Source organism: Kogia breviceps, chromosome 1 (genome assembly GCF_026419965.1).
Source record: "Kogia breviceps isolate mKogBre1 chromosome 1, mKogBre1 haplotype 1, whole genome shotgun sequence".
Lineage (NCBI taxonomy): Eukaryota > Metazoa > Chordata > Mammalia > Artiodactyla > Physeteridae > Kogia > Kogia breviceps.
This window is the reverse complement of record NC_081310.1, coordinates 121,160,493-121,187,694: the sequence shown is the minus strand read 5'-3', so window position 1 is coordinate 121,187,694 and position 27,202 is coordinate 121,160,493. Positions and strand designations below refer to the sequence as shown.

Below are 27,202 nucleotides of genomic sequence, written 5' to 3'. Positions count from 1 at the left end.
TTTTGTATAAAACAACAACAACAACAAAAAACAAGAATATGCAACAGGGACTAATATATTTATATTGATGTTTACTATCTGGCTCTTTGCAGAAAAAGTTTTCTGTTCCCTATCTTACAAGGATTGCCAAGAAGCTTTATGAAGTAATTGTAATAAAATTTCAGATTCCCATACAATAAAGTGGGTTATGAACGTCTTAATATTAATTACTTTATTAATGATAAATGGTCAACCCTGTCCACTTAAAAGGTTTAAAATAATAAATTAGATGTGGGAACAATAGAGAGAAAAGAGGTGAGATTCTTTGGTACCATGGGCCTTTGAGGGAGGTTGCAATGGGGAACCAAAGCCAAAGGCACTGGGCGCCTAAAAGGAAACAAGTCACCTAGAGTAGAAACTCCTTAACTGAACGTGACTAAATGTACTCTTCAGCTGTTCTCTGTAGAGCGTGCTGACATGTTAGGCAGAACTCTCAAGGCTAGGATGTCATTCTCTAGTATACCTATAACATTTCCATTCCTTTCATTGAGTTTGTGTCTCCTGAGTTACTTGGGGTTATTCCCAAACCTGTTTGATGCCATTTGAATTTCTTATTTTGATAGCATGACTTAATGACATATCAATGATACATGAAGTATGAAAAGAATTTTTTGTTACAATGAAAACTAAAGTGAATGTTTTAGAAAGATTAATAAGGGAGGGGCACTTTTTTTGAGCATTTTTTTAACTTTTTATTTTATATTGGAGTATAGCTGATAAACAATGTTGTGATAGTTTCAGGTGTACAACAAAGCAGCTCAGCCATACATATACATGTATGCATTCTCCCCCAGACTCCTCTTGGGAGAGGCACTTTTTAAATTGCTGTTGAATTCAGGGACTTCTCTGGCAGTCCAGTGGTTAAGACTCCACACTTCCAATGCAGGGGGCACAGGCTCGATCCCTGGTCGGGCAGCTGGGATGCCACATGCCATGTGGCATGACCAAAATATAAAAGATAAATTAAAAAATAAAGTAAAACTGCTATTGAGTTCAGTTTAGATGAAACAGTATAAAAGTTTGAGGGGAAATTATAAAAGTCTTAAATTATTCTATACTTCAGATTGCTTCATAAAATTTTTAATTTCTTTCTTCAGAGAAGTTTGAACTAAAAATCATAGACAGGGTATATGGGTATATATAGTTTTTGCAAGAAATAAGAGGCTCCAATCAGCAAACCAACAATAAAAAAATAAAGATTGGCGTTGTATGGTCAAAGATTTGTGAATGAATACATATTTATTTTTTAAGTTAGAATAAAATGACTATGATATAGACAAATCATTTTTAAAGTTCTCTCCTAATTTTTAGATTAACCAAACAACAATCAGTCCTCATTGTACTGGATAACAGGGCATCCATTACACTTCACAAATCATTTTTTAACTTAGGAAAGGCTAATCCTATGAAAGCTGTAGTCAATGTATGTCAAAATGGATGTCTCAAGAGAAAGCTAACTTACCATTTTTAAAGTTTATGTTCTCTAAAATATTTGCAAAGTGTAATGGGTAATGGTGACAGCACCAGAAAGTTTGGATTCACTGCTCTGGGTTTAACCCTTATTCAGTTATGTTGAACTAAAAGGAAAAAAAATATGTTCTTGGAGCAAGAGTACTTAAAAAAATAGTCCTAGTGAAAAATTCTTTATTTAGAGTTTCTCTGAGTAATCCAGGCCATTATTCTGCCTGGAGTAGTGAATCTAGTTCAGCTAAAATCAGGAAGTATTGAATAGCAATGTACTATAAAGCAAGAGCAAGGGGGAAATTAGGACATCTCTACAGAGTCAGAAGCAGCCTTGTCAGTTGAGATTAAATTTAGTCAAAAAGAGAAAAAAACTTTGATGTGTTGGAAAATGAAAAATCTAGTGAAGATTTTTAATACACCATGCTATCTACAGCATACTTTTTTAAACTAAGGCTTGTATCTGAATTAAACAGGAATGTTTCCTAAGTTTCTGTCTTAAGGGCAGGGTAATTGTTTAAGCCTCAGATGCTTTTTGTCTTATTTAGATGGGAATGGCTAGCATGATGCTTAGTTTAAACACGCTGTTTAGCATGTTTTGTTCAAGTCTTCCATATCCTTAACTAACTTTTTGTCTACTTGTTCTGTTAATTACTGAGAACGTTGATGTCTCTAATATAATTGTAAATTTATCTACTTCCCCCTTTAGTTCTATCAGTTTTGCTTAATATATTTTGAAGGTTTGTTATTTGGTACACACACGTTTAGGATTGTTATTTCCTCTTGATGAATTGACCCCTTTTTCATTATGAAATATTAGTCTTTACCCCAAGTAATATTCCTGTTGTGAAGTCTTTTGTCTGATGTTAATTGGGCCACTCCAGCTTTCTTTCTTTTTTTTTTTTTCAAAGAAGATGTTGGGGGTAGGAGTTTATTAATTTATTTTTGTTGGGTCTTCATTTCTGTGCGAGGACTTTCTCTAGTGTGGCAAGCTGGGGCCACTCTTCATCGCGGTGCGCAAGCCTCTCACTATTGCGGCCTCTCGTTGCGGAGCACAGGCCCCAGACGCGCAGGCTCAGTAGTTGTGGCTCACGGGCGTAGTTGCTCCGCGGCATGTGGGATCCTTGCAGACCAGGGCTCGAACCCGTGTCCCTTGCATTAGCAGGCAGATTCTCAACCACTGCGCCACCAGGGAAGCCCTCTTTTTTAAAAATTGAGGTATAATTGATATATAGCATTTTATTAGTTTCAGGTGTTTAATATAATGAATGGATCATCACGATAAGTCTAGTTAGCATCCCACTCCAGCTTTCTTATGATTAGCATTTAGATGGTATATGTTTTTTCATCCTTTTTACCTTTAGCCTCTTTGTGTCTTTGTATTTTAAATGGGTTTAAAATTAATTTTTTGTAGACAGCTATAGTTATGTCTTGCTCTTTTATTATCTGGTCTCATAATCTCACCTTTTAATTGGAAAATCTAGATTATTTATGGTAATATAGGTATTAATGTGTTGGAATTTAAGGCTACTATTTATTTTCATTTTTTCTTCGTTTTCTTTTTCCTCTTTCCTTTGTATTAATTGAGAAAAAAAATTTTTTAATGCAGTTTATTTCCACTGTTGGCATATTGGCTATATTGTGTGTGTGTGTTGTTTTTGTTTTTTTAGTAGTTACTTTAGGATTTGCAATATGCATTGTTATTACCGTTTACCTTCAATTAATATTATACACCTTTATGTATGATGTTAGGACATTTTCCCCCTTCTGTCCCTTGTGTTATTGCTGCCATACATTTCACTTCTATATATACTCAAAACCCCACTATAAATTGTAATTAATTTTTTAAACAATTATCTTTTAAGTAATTTTTAAAATGAGGGGAAAAGTTATACTTACCCACTATTACCAGTTCTGACACTTTCAATCTTTTGTGTAGGTCCTGGTTTCTATCTGTTATAATTTTCCTTCAGCCTAAAGAACTTTCTTTAAATTTCTTGTAATAGAGTTCAGCTGGCAATGACTTTTCTCAGCTTTTGTCTAGAAAAGTCTTCATTTAGCCTCCATTTTTGAAAGATATTTTTGCTGAATACAAAATTATAAATTTGTGATTTTTATTTCTTTCAGTACTTTAATCATGTAATTTCATTGTTTTTTTGACTTGTGTTGTCTCTAACAAGAAGCCTATGATCATGTCTAGCTTTGCATGTCAGTATATGATATACCTTTTTCTTGGGCTGCTTTACAGTTTTTTTCTCTATAATTAGTTTTTAGCAATTGGGTTATATCTTGTGCTTTTGTTTATTCTGCTTATGATTTATTGAGCTTCTTGGACCTGTGGGTTTATAGTTTTTATGAAATTTGGAAATTCTACAACCATTATTTTTTTCAAGTTTTCTTACCATCCTCTTCTTTTTCTCCTTTCCATGTGGGACTCCAATCATGTTATGTTAGTCCCAAGATCACTTAAGCTCCTTTTTTTAACCACTTTATTTTTTCTCCCTATGTCTTACTTGGATAATTTGTATTGCTATATACACAGGTACACTGATCTTTTCTTCTTCAGTATCTAATCTTTTTAGTCCATTCATGAATTTTTTTTCATTTCAGATATTGCATATTTCATCTCTAAAAGTTTTGTCAGGTTTTTTAAAAGATCTCTTCATTATGTTCCTTATTTAAAAATCCTTGAGTGTATCTATAATAAGATTTTATTTAATTTATTTATTTTTTATTTATTTATTTTGGGCTGTGTTGGGTCTTCGTTGCTGCACGCGGGCTTTCTCTAGTTGCAGGAGCGGGGGCTACTCTTCCTTGTGGAGCACAGGCTTCTCATTGCAGTGGCTTCTCTTGTGGCAGAGCACCGGTTCTAGGCACGCAGGCTTCCATAGTTGTATCACATGAGCTCAGTAGTTGTGGCTCGTGGGCTGTAGAGCGCAGGCTCAGTAGTTGTGGTGCACGGGCTTTGTTGCTCCATGGCACGTGAGATCTTCCAGACCAGGGCTCAAACCTGTGTCCCCTGCATTGGCAGGCAGATTCTTAACCACAGTACCACCAGTGAAGTCCCTATAATAGCATTTTTAAATGCTTTTCTGCTGACTCCCATCATTTCTTTCATTTCTGGGTCTATTTCTATTGACTGATTTTTCTCCTGATTATAGTTCATATTTTGCTACTTCTTCACATACCTGATAATTTTTTATTAGATTCTGGACATTATGAATAGTATGCTGTTGAGTGTTTGAATTTTGTTGTATCTTTTAAAAGTGTTGAAGTTTGTTTTAGCAGGCAATTAAGTTATTGTGGATCATCTTCATCTTTTTGAGATTTGTTTTTAAACTTAGGGTGGCTCTAGAGTAGCCTTTACTCTGAAGGGTGGATAGCTCTTCTACTGAGGTGTGATCCTTCTGGGACCTAGGATCAGTATTCAGTCCTTGCCAGAAGGAACTTGATCTGCCTGCCCTGTATGAACAGGCTTATAGCTCCCTGATCTTTATTCTTTGCTGGGCTTCATGAAATTTTACCCTATGTGTACTCAGATTTTGTTCAGATGAAGGTTCAGCGGGATCCCTCCTCTAATTTTTGGAGCTGTTTTTCTTAACTTCCTCTTCTATTGTACTGTGCCCCATAAATTCCAGCTGACTCATTTTCCCAAGCTCCCACATTTGTCTTCTCAACTCAGCAAGACAACTAGGCTCTGCTTCTGTTTACCTTCCCTGTGCCATGATCTAATTGTTTCCAGGAAGAAAAGTATTATGATTGTAGGGCTTGCCTCATTTGTTTTCTTTCTCTTAAGGATCAGAGTTCTGTACTGCTTTTATTTTCAATGTCATATTTTATTCACTTTCCTACTTGTTAATGGAGGTGAGGCAAGTCCCATACTTGTTATCTTTCATGGGTGGAAGCAGAAACCCTAATTTTTTCTTAATATACTTTATTTTTAGAACAGTTTTAAATTTACAGAAAAACTGAGTACAGAGAATTCCCATACGCTCCCACACCCAGTTCTTATTATCAACCTCTTATGTGTGCATGTTAGTATAGTACATTTGTTACAATGAAACAACCAATATTGAGACATTGTTATTTACTGAAGTCCATAGTTTATTCAGAATTCATTAGTTTTTGACTAATGTCTTTTTTCTATTCTAGGATCCCATCCAGGGTACCACATTACATGTAGTGGTCATGTTTCCTTAGGCTTCTCTTGGCTGTGACAGTTTCTCAGACTTTCCTTGTCTTTGATGACCTTGACAGTTTGAGGACTCCTGGGCAAGTATTTTGTAGAATGTCCCTCAGTTGTAGTTTACTTAATGTTTTTCACATGATTAAATGAGTTACAAATTTTGGGGAGGAAGTTCACAAAGATAAACCGCCATTCTTATTACATCATTTCAAGGGTACATGTAATCAGCATGACTTATCACTGTCTATGTTAACCTTGATCACTTGGCTACACTAGTTTCTGTCTGGTTTCTTCACTGTAAAGTTACTCCCCTCTCCCCCATCTCCCATTTCTATACTGTACTCTCTAGAAGTAAGTCACCGTGTATAGCCTACACTTAAAGGATGGGGAGTTATGGTCCACCTTCTTGAGGGGATAGTATCTACCTAAATTATTTGACATTCTTCTATACAAGAAATTTGTCTTTTTTCCCCTCTTTATTTATTCAGTCATTTCTGTATGTCAGCATGTACTCATGGATATTTATTTTGTACTTCAGCTCATTTTGGTACTTTGGTTTGTGATTTGGTTTATCTTGCATTTTGGCCTATTTATTTTTTGCTGAAATTGTTCCAGTTTTAGTTATGGGAGCTCCTTCAATTGGTTCTTGACATACAATCCCCCCATCAGAGTGTGTGTATATGTGTGTGTGTGTGTGTGTGTGTGTGTGTGTGTGTGTGTGTGTGTGTAGCATTTCTTTACTTACTGACACTAAAAGATACTCTAGACTCATCTGTCCTAGAATCAAACATTTCTCTAATGAATCCTGATTCCTTTTATTCTAATGGTATTAGAAACTACTGGTTGGACACTGGGTGTGCTTGTTGCTAGTTCTTTTAGATCCTCTCAGCTGACAGAGCAAGGAAATATATGTGTATATATTAATCTGCAGATATGCACATATCTATAAATATTTCTGTATGAATCCATCTTTATTTGTATTAAGCTAAAAATGAATTCATCATGAGATCTTCAGCACTAATCACACTAACACATTGATCATCCTACTCTTACCTCCTTGCTTGTCTGTAATCTTCCACTATAGCAGTGAGAAACTGGCTTTCATCATCCAACATCTAATACTTAATCATTCAATTCATGTATAGTGGTTTCAGAATTGTTAATCCATACCTGCATGGGAAACAACTTTCTAGAGCAGGGATCCCCAACCCCTGGGCCACAGACTGTTACTGGTCCATGACCCATTAGGAACTGGGCCACACAGCAGGAGGTGAGCAGTGGGCAAGTGAACGAGTGAAACTTCATCTGTATTTACAACCGCTCCCCATTGCTCACATTACTGCCTGAGTTCCGCCTCCTGTCAGATCAGCAGCAGCATTAGATTCTCAGAGGAGCATGAACCCTACTGTGAACTGCACATGCGTGGGATCTAGGTTGCACACACCTTATGAGAGTCTAATGCCTGATGATCTGAGGTGCAGCTGAGGCAGTGATGCCAGCACTGGGGAGCAGCTGCAAATATAGATTATCATTAGCAGAGAAGTTAGATTGCACAGAGACCATAATAAATCAATTGCTTGCAGACTCATATCAAAACCATATCAGTGAGTGGCAAGTGACAATTAAGCTGCATCTTACGGAGTAGACTGGACATAAGCAACACACTTTGGGTGTCACTGTCTCTCATCACCCCCAGATGGGACCATCTAGTTGCAGGAAAACAAGCTCAGGGCTCGCAGTGTTTCTGCATTATGGTGAGTTGTATAATTATTTCATTATATATTACAATGTAATAATAATAGAAATAAAGTGCACAATAAATGTAATGTGCTTGAATCATCCCGCAACCATCCCCCCACCCACCCCCAGTCCATGGAAAAATTGTCTTCCATGAAACCAGTCCCTGGTGCCAGAAAGGTTGTGGACTCCTGAACTAGAGTACACTGCTTGTACTATGCAGTTCCTTTGCCTTTATTAGTACGGTCTATACTCATTTCCAAAGTAATTTAGGCCAGTACCTTCATCTCCCACTCGCTTCAATGAAGTTATTTCATACATTTGTAATACAGTTAGGTAATTTTGTCACAGTCTGCATCCTGGGATCTCCTGACCTCCTCCTAAGTGTTCTTGTTTTAATTAGCATATATTAAGGTTCACTTGTACTATAAAGTTCTGTGGGTTTTTTTTAAAAACATCTTTATTGGAGTATAATTGCTTTACAATGTTGTGTAAAGCAATTGTTTATATAGCAAATGTTTCTACTATATAACAAAGTGAATCAGCTATATGTGTACATATATCCCCATATCTCCTCCCTCTTGCATTTCCCTCCCACCCTCCCTATCCCAGCCCTGTAGGTGGTCACAAAGCACCAAGCTGATCTCCCTGTGCTATGCAGCTGCTTCCTACTAGCTATCTATTTTACATTTGGTAGTGTATATATGTCAGTGCTACTCTCTCCCTTCATCCCAGCTTGCCCTTCCCCTTCTCTGGTCCTCAGGTCCATTCTCTGCCTCTGCATCTTTATTCCTATCCTGCCCCTAGGTTCATCAGAACCATTTTTTTTTAGATTCCAAATATATGTGTTAGCATACAGTATTTGTTTTTTCTTTCTGACTTATTCACTCTGTATGACAGACTCTAGGTCCATCCACCTCACTACAAATAACTCAGTTTTCTTTTCTTTTATGGTGGAGTAATATTCCATTATATATACATGCCACATATTCTTTCTCCATTCATCTGTCAGTGGACACTGAGGTTGCTTCCATGTCCTGGCTGTTGTAAATAGAGCTGCAGAGAACATTGTGGTACATGACTCTTTTTGAATTATGGTTTTCTCAGGGTATATGTCCAGTAGTGGGATTGCTGGGTCACATGGTAGTTCTATTTTTACTTTTTTAAGGAACCTCCATACTGTTCTCCATAGTGGCTGTATCAATTTGCATTCTCACCAACAGTGCAAGAGGGTTCCCTTTTCTCCACACCCTCTCCAGCATTTACTGTTTGTAGATATTTAGATGATGGCCGTTCTGACTGGTGTGAGGTGATACATTCTTTGTCAATTGCTTCATTTGCAAATATTTTCTTCCATTCTGAGGGTTGTCTTTTCGTCTTGTTTATGGTTTCCTTTGCTGTGCAGAAGCTTTTAAATTTCATTAGGTCCCATTTGTTTATTTTTGTTTTTATTTCCATTTCTCTAGGAGGTGGGTCAAAAAGGATCTTGCTGTGATTTAGATCATGAGTGTTCTGCCTATGTTTTCCTCTAAGAGTTTTATAGTGTCTGGCCTTACATTTAGGTCTTTAATCCATTTTGAGTTTATTTCTGTGTATGGTGTTAAGAAGTGTTCTAATTTCATTCCTTGACATGTAGCTGTCCAGTTTTCCCAGCACCACTTGTTGAAGAGGGTGTCTTTTCTCCATTGTATATTCTTACCTCCTTTATCAAAGATAAGGTGACCGTATGTACATGGGTTTATCTCTGGGCTTTCTGTCCTGTTCCATTGATCTGTATGCCTGGTTTTGTGCCAGTACCATACTGTCTTGATTACTTTAGCTTTGTAGTATAGTCTGATGTCAGGAAGACTGATTCCTCCAGCTCTGTTTTTTTTTTTCTCAAGATTGCTTTGGCTATTCGGGGTCTTTTGTGTTTCCATATAAATTGTGAAATTTTTTATTCTAGTTCTGTGAAAAATGCCATTGGTAGTTTGACAGGGATTGCACTGAATCTGTAGATTTCTATGGATAGTATAGTCATTTTCACAATGTTGATTTTTCCAATCCAAGAACATGGTATAGGGGCTTCCCTGGTGGCGCAGTGGTTGAGAATCCGCCTGCCGATGCAGGAAACACGGGTTCGTGCCCTGGTCCGGGAAGATCCCACATGCCGCGGAGCGACTAAGCCCGTGAGCCATGGCCGCTAGGCCTGCGCGTCCGGAGCCTGTGCTCCGCAACGGGAGAGGCCACAACAGTGAGAGGCCCGCATAACGCAAAAAAAAAAAAAAAAAAAAAAAAAAGAACATGGTATATCTCTCCATCTGTTTTTATCACCTTTAATTTCTTTCATCATTGTCTTATAGTTTTCTGCATACAGGTCTTTTGTCTCCTTGGGTAGGTTTATTCTTAGGTATTTTATTCTTTTGTTGCAATGGTAAATGGGAGTGTTCCTTAATTTCTCTTTCAGATTTTACGTTGTTAGTGCAACAACAAAAATGCAAGAATTGCTGTGCATTAATTTTGTATCCTGCTACTTTACCAAGTTCATTGATTAGCTCTAGTAGTTTTCTGGTAACATTTTTAGGATTCTGTATGTGTAGTATCATGTCATCTGCAAACAGTGACAGCTTTTTACTGCTTCTTCTCCAATTTGGATTCCTTTAATTTTTTATTTATTATTTTATTCCTTTTTTCCCTTTTTCTTTTCTGATTACTGTGGCTAAAACTTCTGAAACTGTGTTGAATGATAGTGGTGAGAGTGGGCAACCTTGTCTTTTTCCTGATCTTAGAGGAAATGGTTTCAGTTTTTCACCACTGAGAGCAATGTTGGCTGTGGGTTTGTCATATATGGCCTTTATTATGTTGAGGTAAGTTCTCTCTATGCCTACTTTCTGGAGAGTTTTTATCATAAATTGGTGTTGAATTTTGTCGAAAGCTTTTTGTGCATCTATTGAGATCATCATATGGTTTATATCCTTCATTTTGTTAATATGGTGTATCACATTGATTGATCTGCATATACTGAAGAATACTTGCATTCCTGGGATAAACCCTGCCTGATCATGGTGTATGATCCTTTTAATGTGCTGCTGGATTCCGTTTGCTAGTATTTTGTTGAGGATTTTTGCATCTATGTTCATCAGTGATATTGGCCTGTAGTTTTCTTTCTTTGTGACATGTCTAGTTTTGGTATCAGGGTGATGGTAGCCTCATAGAATGAGTTTGGGAGTGTTCCTCCCTCTGCTATATTTTGGAAGAGTTTGAGAAGGATAGGTGTTAGCTCTTCTCTAAATGTTTGATGGAATTCGCCTGTGAAGCCATCTGCTCCTGGGCTTTTCTTTGTTGGAAGATTTTTAATCACAGTTTCAATTTCAGTGTTTGTGATTAGTCTGTTTATATTTTCTATTTCTTCCTGATTCAGTCTCGGAAGGTTGTGCTTTTCTAAGAATTTGTCCATTTCTTCCAGGTTGTCCATTTTATTGGCATAGAGTTGCTTGTAGTAATCTCTCATCCTTTGTATTTCTGCAGTGTCAGTTGTTACTTCTTTTCCATTTCTAATTCTATTTATTTGAGTCTTCTCCCTTTTTTTCTTGATGAGTCTGGCTAATGGTTTACCAATTTTGTTTATCTTCTGAAAGAACCAGCTTTTAGTTTTGTTGATCTTTGCTATTGTTTCCTTCATTTCTTTTTCATTTATTTTATATCTGATCTTTATGATTCCTTTCCTTCTGCTAACTTTGGGGCTTTTTTGTTCTTCTTTCTCTGATTGCTTTAGGTGTAAAGTTAGGTTGTTTATTTGAGGTTTTTCTTGTTTCTTGAGGTAGGATTGTATTGCTATAAACTTCCCTCTTTAGAACTGCTTTTGCTGCATCCCATAGGTTTTGGGTCTTCATGTTTTCATTGTCATTTGTCTCTAGGTATTTTTTGATTTCCTCTTTGATTTCTTCATTGATCTCTTGGTTATTTAGTAGTGTATTGTCTAGCCTCCATGTGTTTGTATTTTTTACAGTTTTTTTCCTGTAATTGATATCTAATATCACAGCATTGTGATCAGAAAAGATACTTGATACGATTTCAGATTTCTTAAATTTACCAAGCCTTGATTTGTGACCCAAGATATGATCTATCCTGGAGAATGTTCCATGAGCACTTGAGAAGAAAGTGTATTTTGTCATTTTCAGATGCAATGTCCTATAAATATCAAGTCCATCTTCTTTAATGTGTCATTTAAAGCTTGTGTTTCCTTATTTATGTTCATTTTGGATTATCTGTCCATTGGTGAAAGTGGGGTGTTAAAGTCCCCTACTTTGATTGTGTTACTGTCGATTTCCCCCTTATGGCTGTTATCATTTGCCTTATGTATTGAGATGCTCCTATGTTAGGTGCATAAATATTTACAATTGGGCTTCCCTGGTGGCGCAGTGGTTGAGAGTCCACCTGCCGATGTAGGGGACACGGCTTTGTGCCCCGGTCCGGGAGGGTCCCGCATGCCGTGGAGTGGCTGGGCCCGTGAGCCATGGCCACTGAGCCTCTGCGTCCAGAGCCTGTGCTCTACAATGGGAGAGGCCACAGCAGTGAGAGGCCCGTGTACCACAAAAAAATAAAAAAATTTTAAAAATTTACAACTGTTATATCTTCTTGGATTGATCCCTCGATCGTTATGTAGTGTCCTTCTTTGTCTCTTGTAATAGTCTTTATTTTAAAGTCTATTTTGTCGGACATGAGAATTGCTACTCCAGCTTTCTTTTGATTTCCATTTGCATGGGATATCTTTTTCCATCCCTTCACTTTCAGTCTGTATGTGTCCCTAGGTCTGAAGTGGGTCTCTTGTAGATAGCATATATATGGCTCTTTTTTTTGTATCTATTCAGCCAGTCTGTGTCTTTTGGTTGTGGCATTTAATCCATTTACATTCAAAGTTAATATCAATATGTATGTTCCTATTACCATTTTCTTAATTGTTTTGGGTTTTTTTTGTAGGTCTTTTCCTTCTGTTGTGTTTCTTGCCTAGAGAAGTTCTTTTAGCATTTGTTGTAAAGGTGGTTTGGTGGTGCTGAATTCTCTTAGCTTTTGCTTGTCTGTAAAGGTTTTAATTTCTCTATTGAATCTGAATGAGATCCTTGCTCAGTAGAGTAATCTTGGCTGGAGGTTTTTCCCTTTCATCACCTTAAATATATCCTGCCACTCCCTTCTGGCCTGCAGCGTTTCTGCTGAAAGCTCAGCTGTTAACCTTATAGTAATTCCCTTGTATGTTATTTGTTGTTTTTCCCTTGCTGCTTTTCATATTTTTTCTTTGTATTTAATTGTTGATAGTTTGATTAATATGTGTCTTGGCGTGTTTCTCCTTGGATTTATCCTGTATGGGACTGTCTGCGTTTCCTGGACTTGATTGACTTTATCCTTTCCCATGTTAGGGAAGTTTTCAACTATAATCTCTTCAAATATCTTCTCAATCCCTTTCTTTTTCTCTTCTTATTCTGGGACACCTATAATTCAAATGTTGGTGCATGTAATGTTGACCCAGAGGTCTCTGAGACTGTCTTCAATTCTTTCTGTTTTTTTTTTTTTTGTGTGTGTGTGTGTGTGTTACGTGGGCCTCTCACTGTTGTGGCCTCTCCCGTTGCAGAGCACAGTCTCCAGATGCACAGGCTCAGCGGCCATGGCTCACAGGCCCAGCTGCTCCATGGCATGTTGGATCTTCCTGGACCAGGGCACGAACCCATGTCCCCTGCATTGGCAGGCAGATTCTCAAGCACTGCGCCACCAGGGAAGCCCCATGTCCTCAATTCTTTTCATTCTTTTTTCTTTATTCTGCTCTGTGGTAGTTATTTCCACTATTTTATCTTTCAGGTCACTTATCCGTTCTTCTGCCTCAGTTATTTTGCTATTGGTTCCTTCTAGAGAATTTTTAATTTCATTTATTGTGTTGTTCATCATTGTTTGTTTGCTCTTTAGTTCTTCTAGGTCCTTTTTAATCGTTTATTGTATTTTCTCCATTCTGTTTCCAAGATTTTGGATCATTTTACTGTCATTAGTCTGAATTCTTTTTTAGGTAGACTGCCTGTTCCCTCTTCATTTGTTTGGTCTGGTGGGTTTTTACCTTGCTCCTTCATCTGCTGCATATTTCTCTGTTTTCTCATTTTGCTTAACTTATTGTGTTTGGCGTCTCCTTTTTAAAGGCTGCACGTTAATAGTTCCCGTTGTTTTTAGTGTCTGCCCCCAGTGAGTGAGGTTGGTTCATTGGCTTGTGTAGGCTTTCTGTTGGAGGGGACTGGTGCCTGTGGTCTGGTGGGTGGGGCTGGGTCTTGTCTTTCTGGTGGGGAGGGCCATGTCCAGTGGTGTGTTTTGGGATGTCTGTGAACTTAGGCAGCCTCTCTGCTAATGGGTGGGGTTGTGTTCCTGCCTTGCTAGTTGTTTGGCACAGGGTGTCCAGCACTTTAGCTTGCTGGCCGTTGGGTGGAGCTGGGTCTTAGGGTTGAGACGGAGATTTCTGGGAGAGCTCTCACGGATTGATATTACGTGGGGCTGGGAGGTCTCTGGTGGTCCAGTGTCCTGAACTCAGCTCTCTCACCTTAGAGGCTCAGTCCTGACATCAGGCTGCAGCACCAAGACCCTGTCAGCCACAGGGAATTATCAAGGTACTGGTCATTGGCAAGTGAAACCACAAGAGAAGAGGTCCATGCTATGCCTAGTCCTGCTGAGCAGTTTTCAGACTTCAGCTCATTCTGGCAGCAGGACGACTGGGTTGGCCACATGAGGCAGGATGGGGTCTATTAAGTGGGTGGCACTCAGCCGGTGCACGGACTGAGGGGCCCAGTCAAAGCCCTCGGGGAAGGTTGACAGCCGCTGGCCTCCAGACTCCTGTGGCCGTGGCCTCTTTGGGGTTTCCCTCCCGGCGTCAAGTCACTCTCACTTCTGCTTTGGTGGCTGTGCCTTTACCCTGAGCTTCTTCACGAGGCTAGTACTACCTGAGGCGACATGTGAAAAGCGCGGGCTGCACTGAAGCGCGAGAAACCTCTGTGGCTTTTTATAAATGGATATTGTCCTACATCTACCATTACAGTATCATAGACAGTTTCATCTAAAAATCCCCTTTGATCAGTCTCTTCAGCTTTTCCCCCTCCCCAACCATCTGGCAATTTTTTTTTTTTTAACTATTTCCATAGTTTGGCCTTTTGTAGAATGTCATTTGAATAAAACCATATAACATGTAGCCTTTTCGGACTGATTTCTTTCATTCATTCATGGTTTTGTGTGACTTTATAGCTAATTCTTTTTTTTTTTTAAATCACTGAGTAGTATTCAATTGTAATGAATATACCACTGTTTATCTGTTCACCTATTGAAGGACATTATGGTTGTCTTAGTTTGGTGATTATGAATAAAGCTGCTGTAAACATTTGTGTACAAGTTTTTGTGTGGACATAAGTTTTCAGGTCTTACTGAAACTGTCTTTCAAAGTGGCTCTATCAGTTGTATTTCCACTAGCAATGAATGAGAGTTCTTTCTGGTCCTCATCCTCATCAGCAGTTGATACTGTTCTTTTTTTTTTTTTTTTTTTTTTTTGTATTTTAGTCTTTCAGATAGGTATGTATTGGTATCGTTGTTTCACTTTTTATTTACCTAATGACAAATGATGTTGAAGATTTTTTCATATGCTTATTTGCCATCTGTATATTATTGAGAGTTTTTGGTTCACATCTTTTGTTTATTGTCAAGTTAGGTTGTTTGTTGTCTTACTATTGAATTTTAAGAATTCTTTGGATATTTTACATAGAAGTCCTTTATATGGTATGTGCTTTGCAAATAGTTTCTCCCAATTGGTGCCTTGATTTTCACTCTCTTAACAGTGCCTTTTATAGAGCAAAATTTTTAAATTTTAATAGAATCCAGCTTATCAGTTTTTTCTTTTTTGGATCATATGTTTGATGTTATAGCTAAATTCATCATCAAACCCAATATCCTGTGTTTTCTTCTAGAAGTTTATGGTTTTATATTTATATCTACGATCCATTTTTAGGTAAGTAGTTAATTTTTATGTGAGGTATAAGGTTTGTACCTACATGTATTTTTTTTGCATGTGGATGTCCAGTTGCTCCAGGACCACTGTTTAAAAGATTATCCTTTCTTCACTGAATTGCCATTGTGCTTTTGTCAAAACTGAGTTGATTGTATTTGTGTAGATCTATTTCTGACCTCTCTATTCCATTGATCGATGAGTCTCTACTTTCACAAGTGCATACTGTTTTGAGTACTTTAACTGTATAGTAATTCTGGGAATCAGTTAGTGTGAATCATCCAACTCTGTTCTTCTTTTTCAATATTGTGTTGGCTATTTTAGGTTCTTTGCCTTTCCATATAAATTTGAGAATCACTTTGTCAATATCTACAAAATAGCTTTCTGGGACTTTGATTAAAATTGCCTACATTTTTGAAATCATAAGAATTGCAAATGCTTTTCTGTATCTATTTTGATGATCACATGGCTTTTCTCCTTTATTTTATAATTTTTTTTAGTCCCATACTCCCAGCTTACCTCCCCCTCCTTTCCCCTTTGGTAACCATAAGTTTGTTTTCTATGTCTGTGCATCTGTTTCTGTTTTGTAAATGAGTTCATTTGTACTCTTTTTATTTTATTTATTTATTTATTATTTTTTTTTTTTTTAAAGAAGATGTTGGGGGTAGGAGTTTATTAATTAATTTATTTATTTTTGCTGTGTTGGGTCTTCGTTTCTGTGTGAGGGCTTTCTCTAGTTGTGGCGAGCAGGGGCCACTCCTCATCGCGGTGCACGGGCCTCTCACTGTCGCGGCCTCTCTTGTTGTGGAGCACAGGCTCCAGACTTGCAGGCTCAGTAGTTGTGGCTCACGGGCCCAGTTGCTCCACGGCATATGGGATCTTCCCAGACCAGGGCTCGAACCCATGTCCCCTGCATTAGCAGGCAGACTCTCAACCACTTTGCCACTAGGGAAGTCCCTTGTACTCTTTTCAGATTCCACATATTAGTGGTCTCATGTAATATTTGTGTTTGTCTGACTTACTTCACTGAGTATGATAATCTCTAGGTCCATCCATGTTACTGCAAATGGCATTATTTCATTCTTTTGTTATGGCTGAGTAATATTCCATTTGTGTGTGTGTGTGTATGTGTGTGTGTGTGTGTGTAAATAACACATCTTCTTTATCCGTTTATCTGTTGGTGGATACTTAGGTTGCTTCTATGTCTTGGCTATTGTAAATTGTGCCACTATGAACATTGGGGTGCATGTATCTTTTTGTTTTTGTTTTTGTTTTTTTGCGGTACGCGGGCCTCTCACTGTTGTGGCCTCTCCCATTGCGGAGCACAGGCTCCAGACACGCAGGCCCAGCAGCCATGGCTCATGGGCCCAGCTGCTCCGCAGCATGTGGGATCTTCCTGGACCAGGGCACGAACCCGTGTCCCCTGCATTGGCAGGCAGACTCTCAACCACTGCGCCACCAGGGAAGCCCAACATGTATCTTTTTGAATTAGCACTTTTGTTTTCCAGATAGCTGCCTAGGAGTGAGATTGCTGGATCATATTTTTCCTTTTTTAAAGATCCTCCCTTCTGTTTTCCGTAGTAGCTGCACCAATTTACATCCCCACCAACAGTGTAGAAGGGTTTCCTTTTCTCCACAACCTCTCCAGCATTTATTATTTGTAGACTTTTTGATGATAACCATTTCTGACAGGTGTGAGGTGATACCTCATTGTAGTTTTGACTTGCATTTCTCTGATAATTAACAATGTTGAGCATCTTTTCATGTGCCTGTTGGCCTTTTGTATGTCTTCTTTGAAGAAATGTCTATTTAGGTATTATGCTCTTTTGTTTGATTGGGTTGTTTGTTTTTTTGTTACTGAGTTGTATGAGCTGTTTATATATTTGGGAAATTAAACCCCTGTCAGTTGTATCATTTGCAAATATTTTCTCCCAGTCCATAGGTTGTCTTTTCATTTTGTTTATGGTTTCCTTTGCTGTGCAAAACTGATGTGTGATTAGGTCCCATTTGTTTATTTTTGCTTTTATTTCTTTTGCCTGGGGAGACTGACCAAAGAAAACATTGCTATGATTTATGTCAGAGACTGTTTTGCCTATATTCTCTTCTAGGAGTTTTATGGTATCGTGTCTTATATTTAAGTCTTTATGCCATTTTGAGTTTATTTTTATGTATGGTGTGAGGGAGTGTTCTAACTTCATTGATTTACATACAGGTGTCCATCTTTCCCAACACCACTTGCTGAAGAGACTGTCTTTTCTCCATTGCTTATTCTTGCCTCCTTTGTCATAGATTAATTGACCATAGGTGTGGGTTTATTCCTGGGCTCTCTATTCTGTTCCATTGATCTATATGTTTCTTTTTGTGCCAGTACCATGCTGTTTTGATTACTGTAGTTTTGTAGTATTGTCTGAAGTCTGGAAGGGTTATGCCTCCAGCTTTGTACTTTTTCCTCAGGATTGCTTTGGCAATTCTGAGTCTTTTGTGATTCCATATAAATTTTAGAATTATTTGTTCTAGTTTTGTGAAAAATGTCATGGGTAATTTGATAGGGATCACATTAAATCTGTAGATTGCTTTGGGTAATATGGCCATTTTAACAATATTAATTTTTCCAATCCAAGAGCATGGATATCTTTCCATTTCCTTCAATCCTCTTCGATTTCCTTTTTCAATGTTCTATAGTTCTCAGTGTGTAAGACTTTCACCTTCTTGGTTAGGTTTAATCCTAGGGTTTTTGTTTTTTAGTGTGATTTTAAACAGGATTTTTTTTGTTTTTTTTTTTACTTTCCCATTCTGATATTTCATTGTTGGTGTAAAGAAATGCAGCAGACTTCTGTGTATTAATCTCATGTGCTCCTACCTTGCTGAATTCATTTATCAGTTCTAATAGTTCTTGTATGGAGTCTTTACAGTTTCTTATATAGAGTATCATTCATTTGCATATAATGAGAATTTTACCTTTTTCCTTTCTGATTTGGATACCTTTTATTTCTTTTGTCTGATTGCTGTGACTAGGGCTCCCAATACTATGTTGAATAGAATTGGGCATCCTTGTCTTGTTCCAGAATTTAGCAGGAAGGCTTTCATCTTTTCACCCTTTAGTATTATTTTGCCTGTGGGTTTGTCATAAATGACTTTTATTATGTTGAGGTATGTTCTCTCTATACCCATTTTGGCAAGAGGGTTTTTTTATCATGAATGGATGTTGAATTTTATCAGATGCTTTTTCTGCATCTATTGAGTTCATTTTGTGGTGTTTGTCTTTTCTTTTGTTGATGTAGTGTATCACATTGATTGATTTGTGTATGTGGAACCATCCTTGTGACCCTGGAATGAATACAACTTGATCATGGTGTATGATCCTTTTTTTGTGTTGTTCCTTTATTTTGTTAATGTGCTAAAATATGTTGTTTGATTTTGAAATGTTAAAGCAATCTTGCATTCCTGGAATAATTTCAAGTTGGTTGTGATGTTTTATATATTCTGTTTATTGCTGGATTCAATTTGCTAATATTTTGTTTAAGATTTTTTTCATGTATAATCATGAGATAGGTTGGCCTGTAACTTTCCTTTTTTTATAATGTCCTTGTCAGGTTGAAGTCTTAAATTTATGTTGACTTCATCAAATGAGTTGGGAGGCATTTCTTTTCTTTCTGTTTTATTCATTTTTTAATGTGTATGAGTAAGATTAATTTTATATGTTTTAAAAATATTTCTTTGAATTCACTGAGGAAGTCATCTTGGCCTGTAATAACAGGCCACTTTTCTTTATTAAGTTTTATTTTCATCCTTTTTTAAAGTAAAATTTATGGAGTTAGAATTCACATACAATCAAATACACACATTTGAAAGTCCAATTTAATGAATTTTGACTAATGTATAAACCTGGGTAACTCCCACCACAGTCAAGATACAGAGAAGTTTCATCACCTAAAAAGCTCCCTTGTGTCCATTTACCATTAGTACCTTCCCTCTCTCGCCCCAGGCAAAAACCGAGTTTCACATGCTTGTTTGTCATCTGTATTTCTTTGGTGAGTTTTCTGTTCATATCTTTTGCCCATTTTTTAATTGGGCTGTTTGTCTTCTTATTGCTGTATTTTTAAATTATAGTTTATTTTACCTGTCCTAGAATTTCATATAAATGAACTCAGACATATTATTGAGCTTGTTTTGCTCAGCATAATGTTTTTGAGGTTGGTTCATCCTTGGGTATTATGTATATCAGTGTTTCATTCCGTTTTTATTGCTGAGTAATATTGCATTGTATGCAAACACCACAATTTATTTAACCGTTCTTCTGTTGGACATATTTGTTGTTTTCAGTGTTTGGCTATTATTAATAAAGCTGGTGTTAACATTTTTGTGCAAGTATTTGTGTGAATATATATTTTCATTTCTGTTGGGTAAATTCCTATGAGTAGAATTGCTCAGTCATATGATAAGTGTATGTTAACTTTTTGTGAAATTGAGAAACATTTCTCCAAAGAAGTTATACCATTTTACACTCCCACCTGCTGTGAAGAGTTCCAGTTTTTCCATATTTTCTTCACCACTTAATGTTGTCGGTCTTTTAAATATTTGCCACTCTAGTAGGTGTGTAGTGGTATCACATTGTGGTTTTAATTTGCATTACCCTGATCACTAGCAATTTTGAGCATCATATTATGTGTTTATTGGCCATTTGTGTATCTTATGATGTTTCTGTTCAAATCTTTTACCCATTTTTTTAAAGCCCTCTTAAAGAGAGTGATTTGTTACAAATTTTAATATACAGAAACTATTGAGTAACAGACATGTACCTTTTTTCCCCCTTAAAATGAATCATGTACTGTTCTGACCATAGCTTTTTCTAATTTTAATCTAATGCTCAAAACTTTTTGTGATGTTATTCTTTATAACGAGCCATAAACATTAGTTTTGTAGTAAAACTATTTAAATCAATTTGGCTCTTATCTGATAATTTTTTGTGTGAGCATGCCTATTTTTTAGTAGGATTGCTTATGTTCTTATATTGAGTTGTATAGTTTATATATTATGGATTCAGTTGTTTGGCAGATATATGTTCTGCAAATATTTTTTCCCAGCATTTTGCTCATCATTCCATTTTCTTAAAAGTGGCTTTAAAAGGACTGAAGTTTTAAATTTTGTTAAAATTTAAATTTTTATGTTTTTTAAAAAAAATTGGTTCATGCTTTTTGGTTCCCAAGAAATCTTTGCCTACTCAGAGTTGCAAAGATTTTCACCTGTTTTTTTTCTAGAGCTATTATAGTATTAGCTTTTATATTTAGGTTTTGATCCATTTTGAGTTAATTTTTGTGTTTTGGTGTGAGGTTAACTGTCAACATTCATTTTTTCCCCTCCAAACCTCCAGTTCCAGTACCACTAAAAAAACTTGATCAAGACTGTGTTGAATCTAGAAATTAATTTAGGCAGAATGGACATGTTAACAGTTTTGGGTCTTCAAATCCATGAGCACAGTTTAGCTCTCTCTTAGGTCTTTGTAAATTATCTCAGCAATGTTTTGTAGCTTTTAATGTAGAGGTCTTGTACTTTTTTGCTATATTTGTTCCTGTGTATTTGACCTTTTTTGCTAATAGTGTAAATGAAATTCTTTTCCTTCATTTTCTAGTTATTCATTATTATGCCTGATTATCTTTGGACATTTTATTGAAAATTTATAGAAATAATTTAATAGTCTGGGTGATGTAATTTTAATGAAGACAAGATTTCCTTTTGCTTCTGGAAAGCATTTAGGCTAGGTGGAGATCACTTTAATCCAGTCAGGGATTGAGCTCATTAAAAGCTGGACTTCACTTCTAATAAGGGCTTGTCTATTTCCTATTCATTCTTCTTCCTAAGGTGTAGACCTTTCAGAGTCCAACTGGAATCCTTGGGCATCCACCAAAGTCTCTCCTCATTGCTGGATCCCAAATTCCAATTTGTGTGCCTCCAAGTCTGTGAAGATTGCCAGAAGCTATGTTTAGCTTCTTAGTCTCTCAACCATTGCTTTTGCTTTCATATTTGGCAGTTGCCTCAATGGAAAAAGTTACCTAAAATATACTTGGATCACTTCTTTTGTCTTCTCTCTTACAACTTGTCTCAAAAGCTACCACCGCAGTAGCTTTCTGATGCCTTCAAATCATTATATTTTTCTTTCTTTAAAAAAAATAATATATATATGTAATATATATATGTTATATATATATATATTTTCAAGCTATTCAGCAGGAGGGTTGGTCTGAGACAAACTAGTAAGCCATTGCCAGAAGTGTCTTTCTCTTACTCCTCTCCCCCTCTCCTTTTCCCTCCCAACCTCCACTAGAATATTCACATTTTCTCTGTATCTCATTTACTGTTATATTTCCTAGAATAGTGTCTAGCCCAGAATAGAAGTCAGTAGGTATTTGTTGAGTGAAAGAATGGATGAATTAACATTCTATCTGGGAAGATAGAACGGACATTCAAAAGAAAATATCTTTACTATCATTTTCTCAAACTTAAGAGATAGCTAAGTAACTATCCTTGAGCATAATTATGGTGAGTTTTGAACTGGAGCTCAGGAACTTTAGAGTTCTAGTGTCTTATTGATGTTTCCTCAACATGTTACGTGACATCGTTTGGTCTTTATTTCTCCATTTGTAAATGATTTATTACTCTCTTACTCATGGAAATTGTTACTAAAATTTAAGAGCTTTCAAGAGAAAAAATTAAGTGGGAGTTCCCTGGTAGCTTAGTGGTTAGGATTCTGGACTTTCACTGCTATAACCCAGATTGAGTCCCAGATCAGGGAACTGAGATCCCTCAAGTGCACAGCACAGCCAAAAAAAAGACAGAGAGAAAAAATTAAAAAGATGAAAAGGACATTGGAATTAATGTTTTAATCAAGCAATCAAAATTCTTTGGTATAAGTATAGGCTTACAATTTGTATTATTAAAATCTACCAGTGAATACAATTAGGACAAATAGATTGTTATGTTTTAAGAGGTAAAGATGAAGACTTTCATAAAAAATTACATTTTGCATTGTGCATAAATGTTTGCCTGTGTTTTTTCCCCCTCTTCCCTTTAGAGCCATTTTAAGTGCGAGATCTAGTTATTTTGCTGCGATGCTGAGTGGCTATTGGGCTGAAAGCTCCCAAGAGTACATTACTCTTCAAGGGTAAGCAGAATTTTTACAAGGCAGCTTGACTGCAAATGATTATAAATAATGCTTTTAATACAAAGCACTTTTCATGAATCTGATTTCTCTGTATGTTCAGTGAAATGTTTCTCATGTGGTACAATTCAGCAAAGTACACTTTCTGAAAATGAGAGGTAGTTGGGAACATTTATAATAGAGACAGTGTGTTAGTCTTCTCAGACTACCATAACAAGATACCACAAACTGGGTGGTTTAAACAGCAAATATTTGTTTTCTCACAGTTCTGCAAGATCAAGATGCCAGCAAGGTTAGTGTCTGGTGAGAGCTCTTACTTTGGGTCCTTGGGTTGTAGATAGGCACTTTTCCACTGTGTGTTCCAGTGACGTTCTTTTTAAGTGCATGGGGCTGGGGGGCAGGGAAGTAAAAGGAAGGTGGAAGGAGAGAGCTCACTCTCTGGTGTTCTTCTTCTAAGGACACTAATCCTATCACATCAGGGCAGGGCCCCACCCTTATTACCTCATTTAACCTTAATTATTTCCTTAGAAGCCCCATCTCCATATAGGTACACAGGAGTTAGGGCTTCAATATATGAATTTGAGTGGGTGGGGGAACACAAATATTCAGTCTGTAATAGGTAGTTTCTTAAAGAATAATTTGGATAGGTGTGGATTTCACTGACCTATGATAGTGCAATGGTGAATCTACACAGTTGGTGACAGTTTAAACTGCTGAGACAGTTATTAAGAGATGAACTACTTCCTTAAATGGTGAAATGGAATATTTTTTGGTCACAGATGATCACTGAGAATCTGGAGTGTACAATATGGGAGAGGGCTTTGTCAGTAGGAAAACTGCCTGGGCGTTCTGAGGGAGTCTGTGAGCCCTGCATCATTCACACTGCTGATGTTTCCTCGACTGGGTCAATCTTGGCTAGAGGCTTGGGTGTGGAATGGTGGTAGTGGTGATTCCATAACAGTGGATGCATGGAAAGTATTGATAAATTCTCACTATTTTTTACATTGGCCTATAATCTTGAGCCTTCTAGGTTACAACTGTCTGGTTTCCTTACTAACTAAAATTGATCCCCAAGTGCCTCTCATTTTTAATTTCTCAGTCTATAAAATATGGAAAATTGAAACATTATTTGTAAAAATATGTTATGTGTTTTTATTTATTTTTTCATGTTTCATTCATTTAATAGAAATGAAACACATATGCAGAAGAACCTAAACCTCCTTTCTTTCTTACCAGGGTTTTAGAGAGTTGTGTTTTAATTATATTACCTATCACAGTTTCGATACACATATCACAATCTGGCAATCACCAGGTAGTTTCTGATTATGGAAGATTTTATATTCCAAGCAAAGAGTTTATTAGCCTATGGATAAAAGTAATGTGTAGTTAAATCAGTTGGTGAAATCTTATCATTCACTGTTGAGAAACAACCTGAAAGATATATATATCCTACCAAGAAGGCCTCTTCCTTTATGGTGAATTTAAAATATCTGCTGAATATAGGAAGAGGGATAATGCTAGCAGAGGCCAGAATTTCTCTTAAGTGTGTCAATCCTAGGGATAATCACTCTAGTGTAATTTTGGAAACGTCCAGGGACGGTGTTTCAGATGTTTTAGATATCATTTTTTAAAACTGTCAATCTTCTCTCATTAGAACTGAATTCAATAAAAATTTAAATGAAGAGATAACCTAGTTTGACTCAGAATGCAACTTTTTTGGCATTTATTAAAAATCATGTGATTCTGTGTAGTGAGATAAAGGTCAAAAGAAGTGTATGATTATTGGACCTTACTTGACAGCAGGGTAAAGCAGTTTACAGAGAACACTTGTCTAATTTCATAGAAGAAATCTTAGTTGCTTATATGTTTAGTGACAATTTTTACTATCTGATACCTATTAACACATACCTTTGTTCCTCTCTCCAAATAGATTCTGTCCTCAGCAGTGATAATACCTTACAATAACATCATATATTTTCTAGGTTTCTTCCACACTTATGGTGCCCTTTAATTTTTAGAATTTGAGATAGAGGGTATATTCACATATTACAGATGAGTAAAAACAAGATCAGATAAATTAAATGTCTTCCAGGGGTTACTTGGTAAATAAGTGCTTATGCTGAATATAAGTTACATGTTTGTTGATTCTTAATTCAAAGTCCATTCCACCACAGTCACTGAAGAAATTAAAAGTTTCGCATTGGCGTGTGTTCTTCAGCTATCTCAGACTGATCTTCTCCACTGTTTAAATCAGTGATTTTCCCATAGGACCCTAAAGTTCCTGTTAGGTATGTTAGGGAATACATGGCACAGGATTGGGATATGAGGGGAAGGCCATTTGGGAAGGGGCACATCTTCAACCAGAGCTGCTCTACTTTTATCTACTCTATATTGCTCAAAATGACCTCTGAGTTTAGCTATAGGAACAAAGGCAATCTTTAATCAGCACTCACGAGTGATCAGATTAAACATTCAAAACACACAGGCTTTTAAAGGAGAAGTCTATTTATTAAGAGGTCAATAGATAAGAAAGAAGTAGTGGCATAACTATTGGTCTCTATTGACCACCTATAATTTTCCTTATTTCATTATAGTGGAGGTAATGGATAAATATCTCCTCTTATAATATGCCTTGACTGCTACTGACCAACTTTAGTTGTTCAAGGGAAAGCCAAGTAGAAGTAGCCAAATTTGTTTTAAACTGTCATTACAAATAAGTAGGCTGTACGTTGTAGCAGTGCCAGCAATGATCAGGCTCACTCCTCTTAAAGTATTTTCCCTTCACTTCTGTTGTAAGCAAGACTCTACTCCTTACTGGATCATCTTATCCAGAACTGCTATTTCAGCAGTGGAGACCTACTCCTAATCAGCTTATTCACTTCTAATGCTAGCACATTGGAAATGAGGATACATTTCTTTTTGACTCTTTTATTTTGCTTGTGTAACAAGGTTTTCTAATGCTAAAATGAAAGGAGAATTTCCTGACAGATTCTGGGTTTTATCTACATCTTTTATTATTATTATGATCACACAATCTGTTTTGTTTTCCCCTCCTGTATCATACATCAAATTGACTGTCTCAAATTACCACCTAAAATGTTATTAGCATCATGGTGTATAAAGCTGTAGGAAGGCTAAAGGGGATTTAGGGATTTAACTTTTTTTTTAAAAATCACATCTTTTAGGAATTTTTATATTATAACAAAGTAATCTACAAAATAAATTCTCTTTTCACATTAACTTATATTGTAATCCTGGGTAGATGTTTCCATGGATTATGTGGTACAGTAGAAAGATCATGGACTTTGGTGTCCTTATAGGAAGTCCTACATCCAGTCCTAAACTGTTAACATGAGTTTAGGGACATTGCTTACCTTCCTTAAGTTTCCTGAGGTTGAAAGAAAAAACCTGGCATAGTGCTTGGTACATAGTATGTAGTGCTCATTAATATTTGTCTTTTTCTTCCTTCCCTAAATTATGTTGTTCTCATTTTCCAGAGAGAAAAGGCTTCAAGTGAGGGCCATTTACAGTACCAGGACAGCAATGCCTGCTTTGCCTGGTCAGCAACCACTTTTGGAACTGTGCCACTGTTGCATATATGCAGGATGTTTCTGCAGTAGATTAGAATTGAAATCCTGTCTGAAATCCTTACAGAAAAGAACCGAATGTTTTTAATGAGTTGGTAGCTCAAAGATGTAATGCACATGATAGTTTTAAGATGGACAGCCTTCAATAAATTATAGTAGGGATAGTAGGGTCCTATTATCCTTGATAATAATTATCCTGTTATCCTATTATCCATGTCCCAGAGTTGGAGGGGGAAGGATATAGTTGGAAGGAAGTTCTCCTGGTGGAGGAAGGGGGAAATTTTCCACATCCTATACTGGAAATTGAACCACAGCCAATAGTTTTGTAAAGAAACCCCACGTTTCCATTTTATATAAAAAGAGGTCTTTCGGTGGTGGCTTGAGACTTTAGAGCATAAATTTGGATTTTCTTGTCTCCCTTGGGAGATTCCTGGGCTTGCTGTGAACCTTCAGGATGATCTTTTCAAATATAAGTCAGATAATATTTCTTTTCTGACTGAAATCCTTCAATGCCTTCCCATCACAATCCAGATTAAACCCAGATCTTTACCATAATCTATAAGAACCTGTATGATCTGGCCCATAGGCTTTTCCCAAACTACCCCACCTAAAGTACCTACAGCCTAACTCTCTAGTTATTCTCTTCTATGTTACTCTGTTGTGTTGTCTTCACTTTTCACTATTAAAATTATCTTCTTTGTATATTTGTTGACATATTTATTGTCCATGTCCTCTCTCTAGAACGTAAGCTTCTTGTATCCTCAAGGTCTAGAATAGGGCCTATCATTCAATAAATATTGACTGTATATGAACAAATGAATGAGTAAATGAGACCCTACATTACCTTAGCCCACATATATAGGAGCCTGAAACTTTAGGAAGCACATATAAAGCACAGAGGTTTTAGACTGGGCACATGTTATATCTGATCCTAGAGCTCTGTCCTCTCATAGGCTTTTCTTTTTTCTAACTCTGGGTATATGTAATATTTTCATCTCCTACAGGATTTTATTCTGATTACATTTAAATGGGAATAGTGC

The 27,202-nt window shown here is 36.8% G+C and overlaps 1 protein-coding gene across 3 annotated transcripts in view; it reads left to right on the top strand.

Moving 5' to 3' along the window:
- Positions 1-27,202, top strand: part of BTBD8 (BTB domain containing 8) — a 98,310-nt gene that overhangs the window by 27,386 nt on the left and 43,722 nt on the right. For all 3 annotated transcript variants that reach the window (XM_067042629.1, XM_067042636.1, XM_067042619.1), the window contains exon 5: positions 22,489-22,578. In XM_067042629.1, coding sequence (XP_066898730.1) covers positions 22,489-22,578 — 90 coding nt within the window. The remainder of the gene's footprint in view (positions 1-22,488; positions 22,579-27,202) is intronic.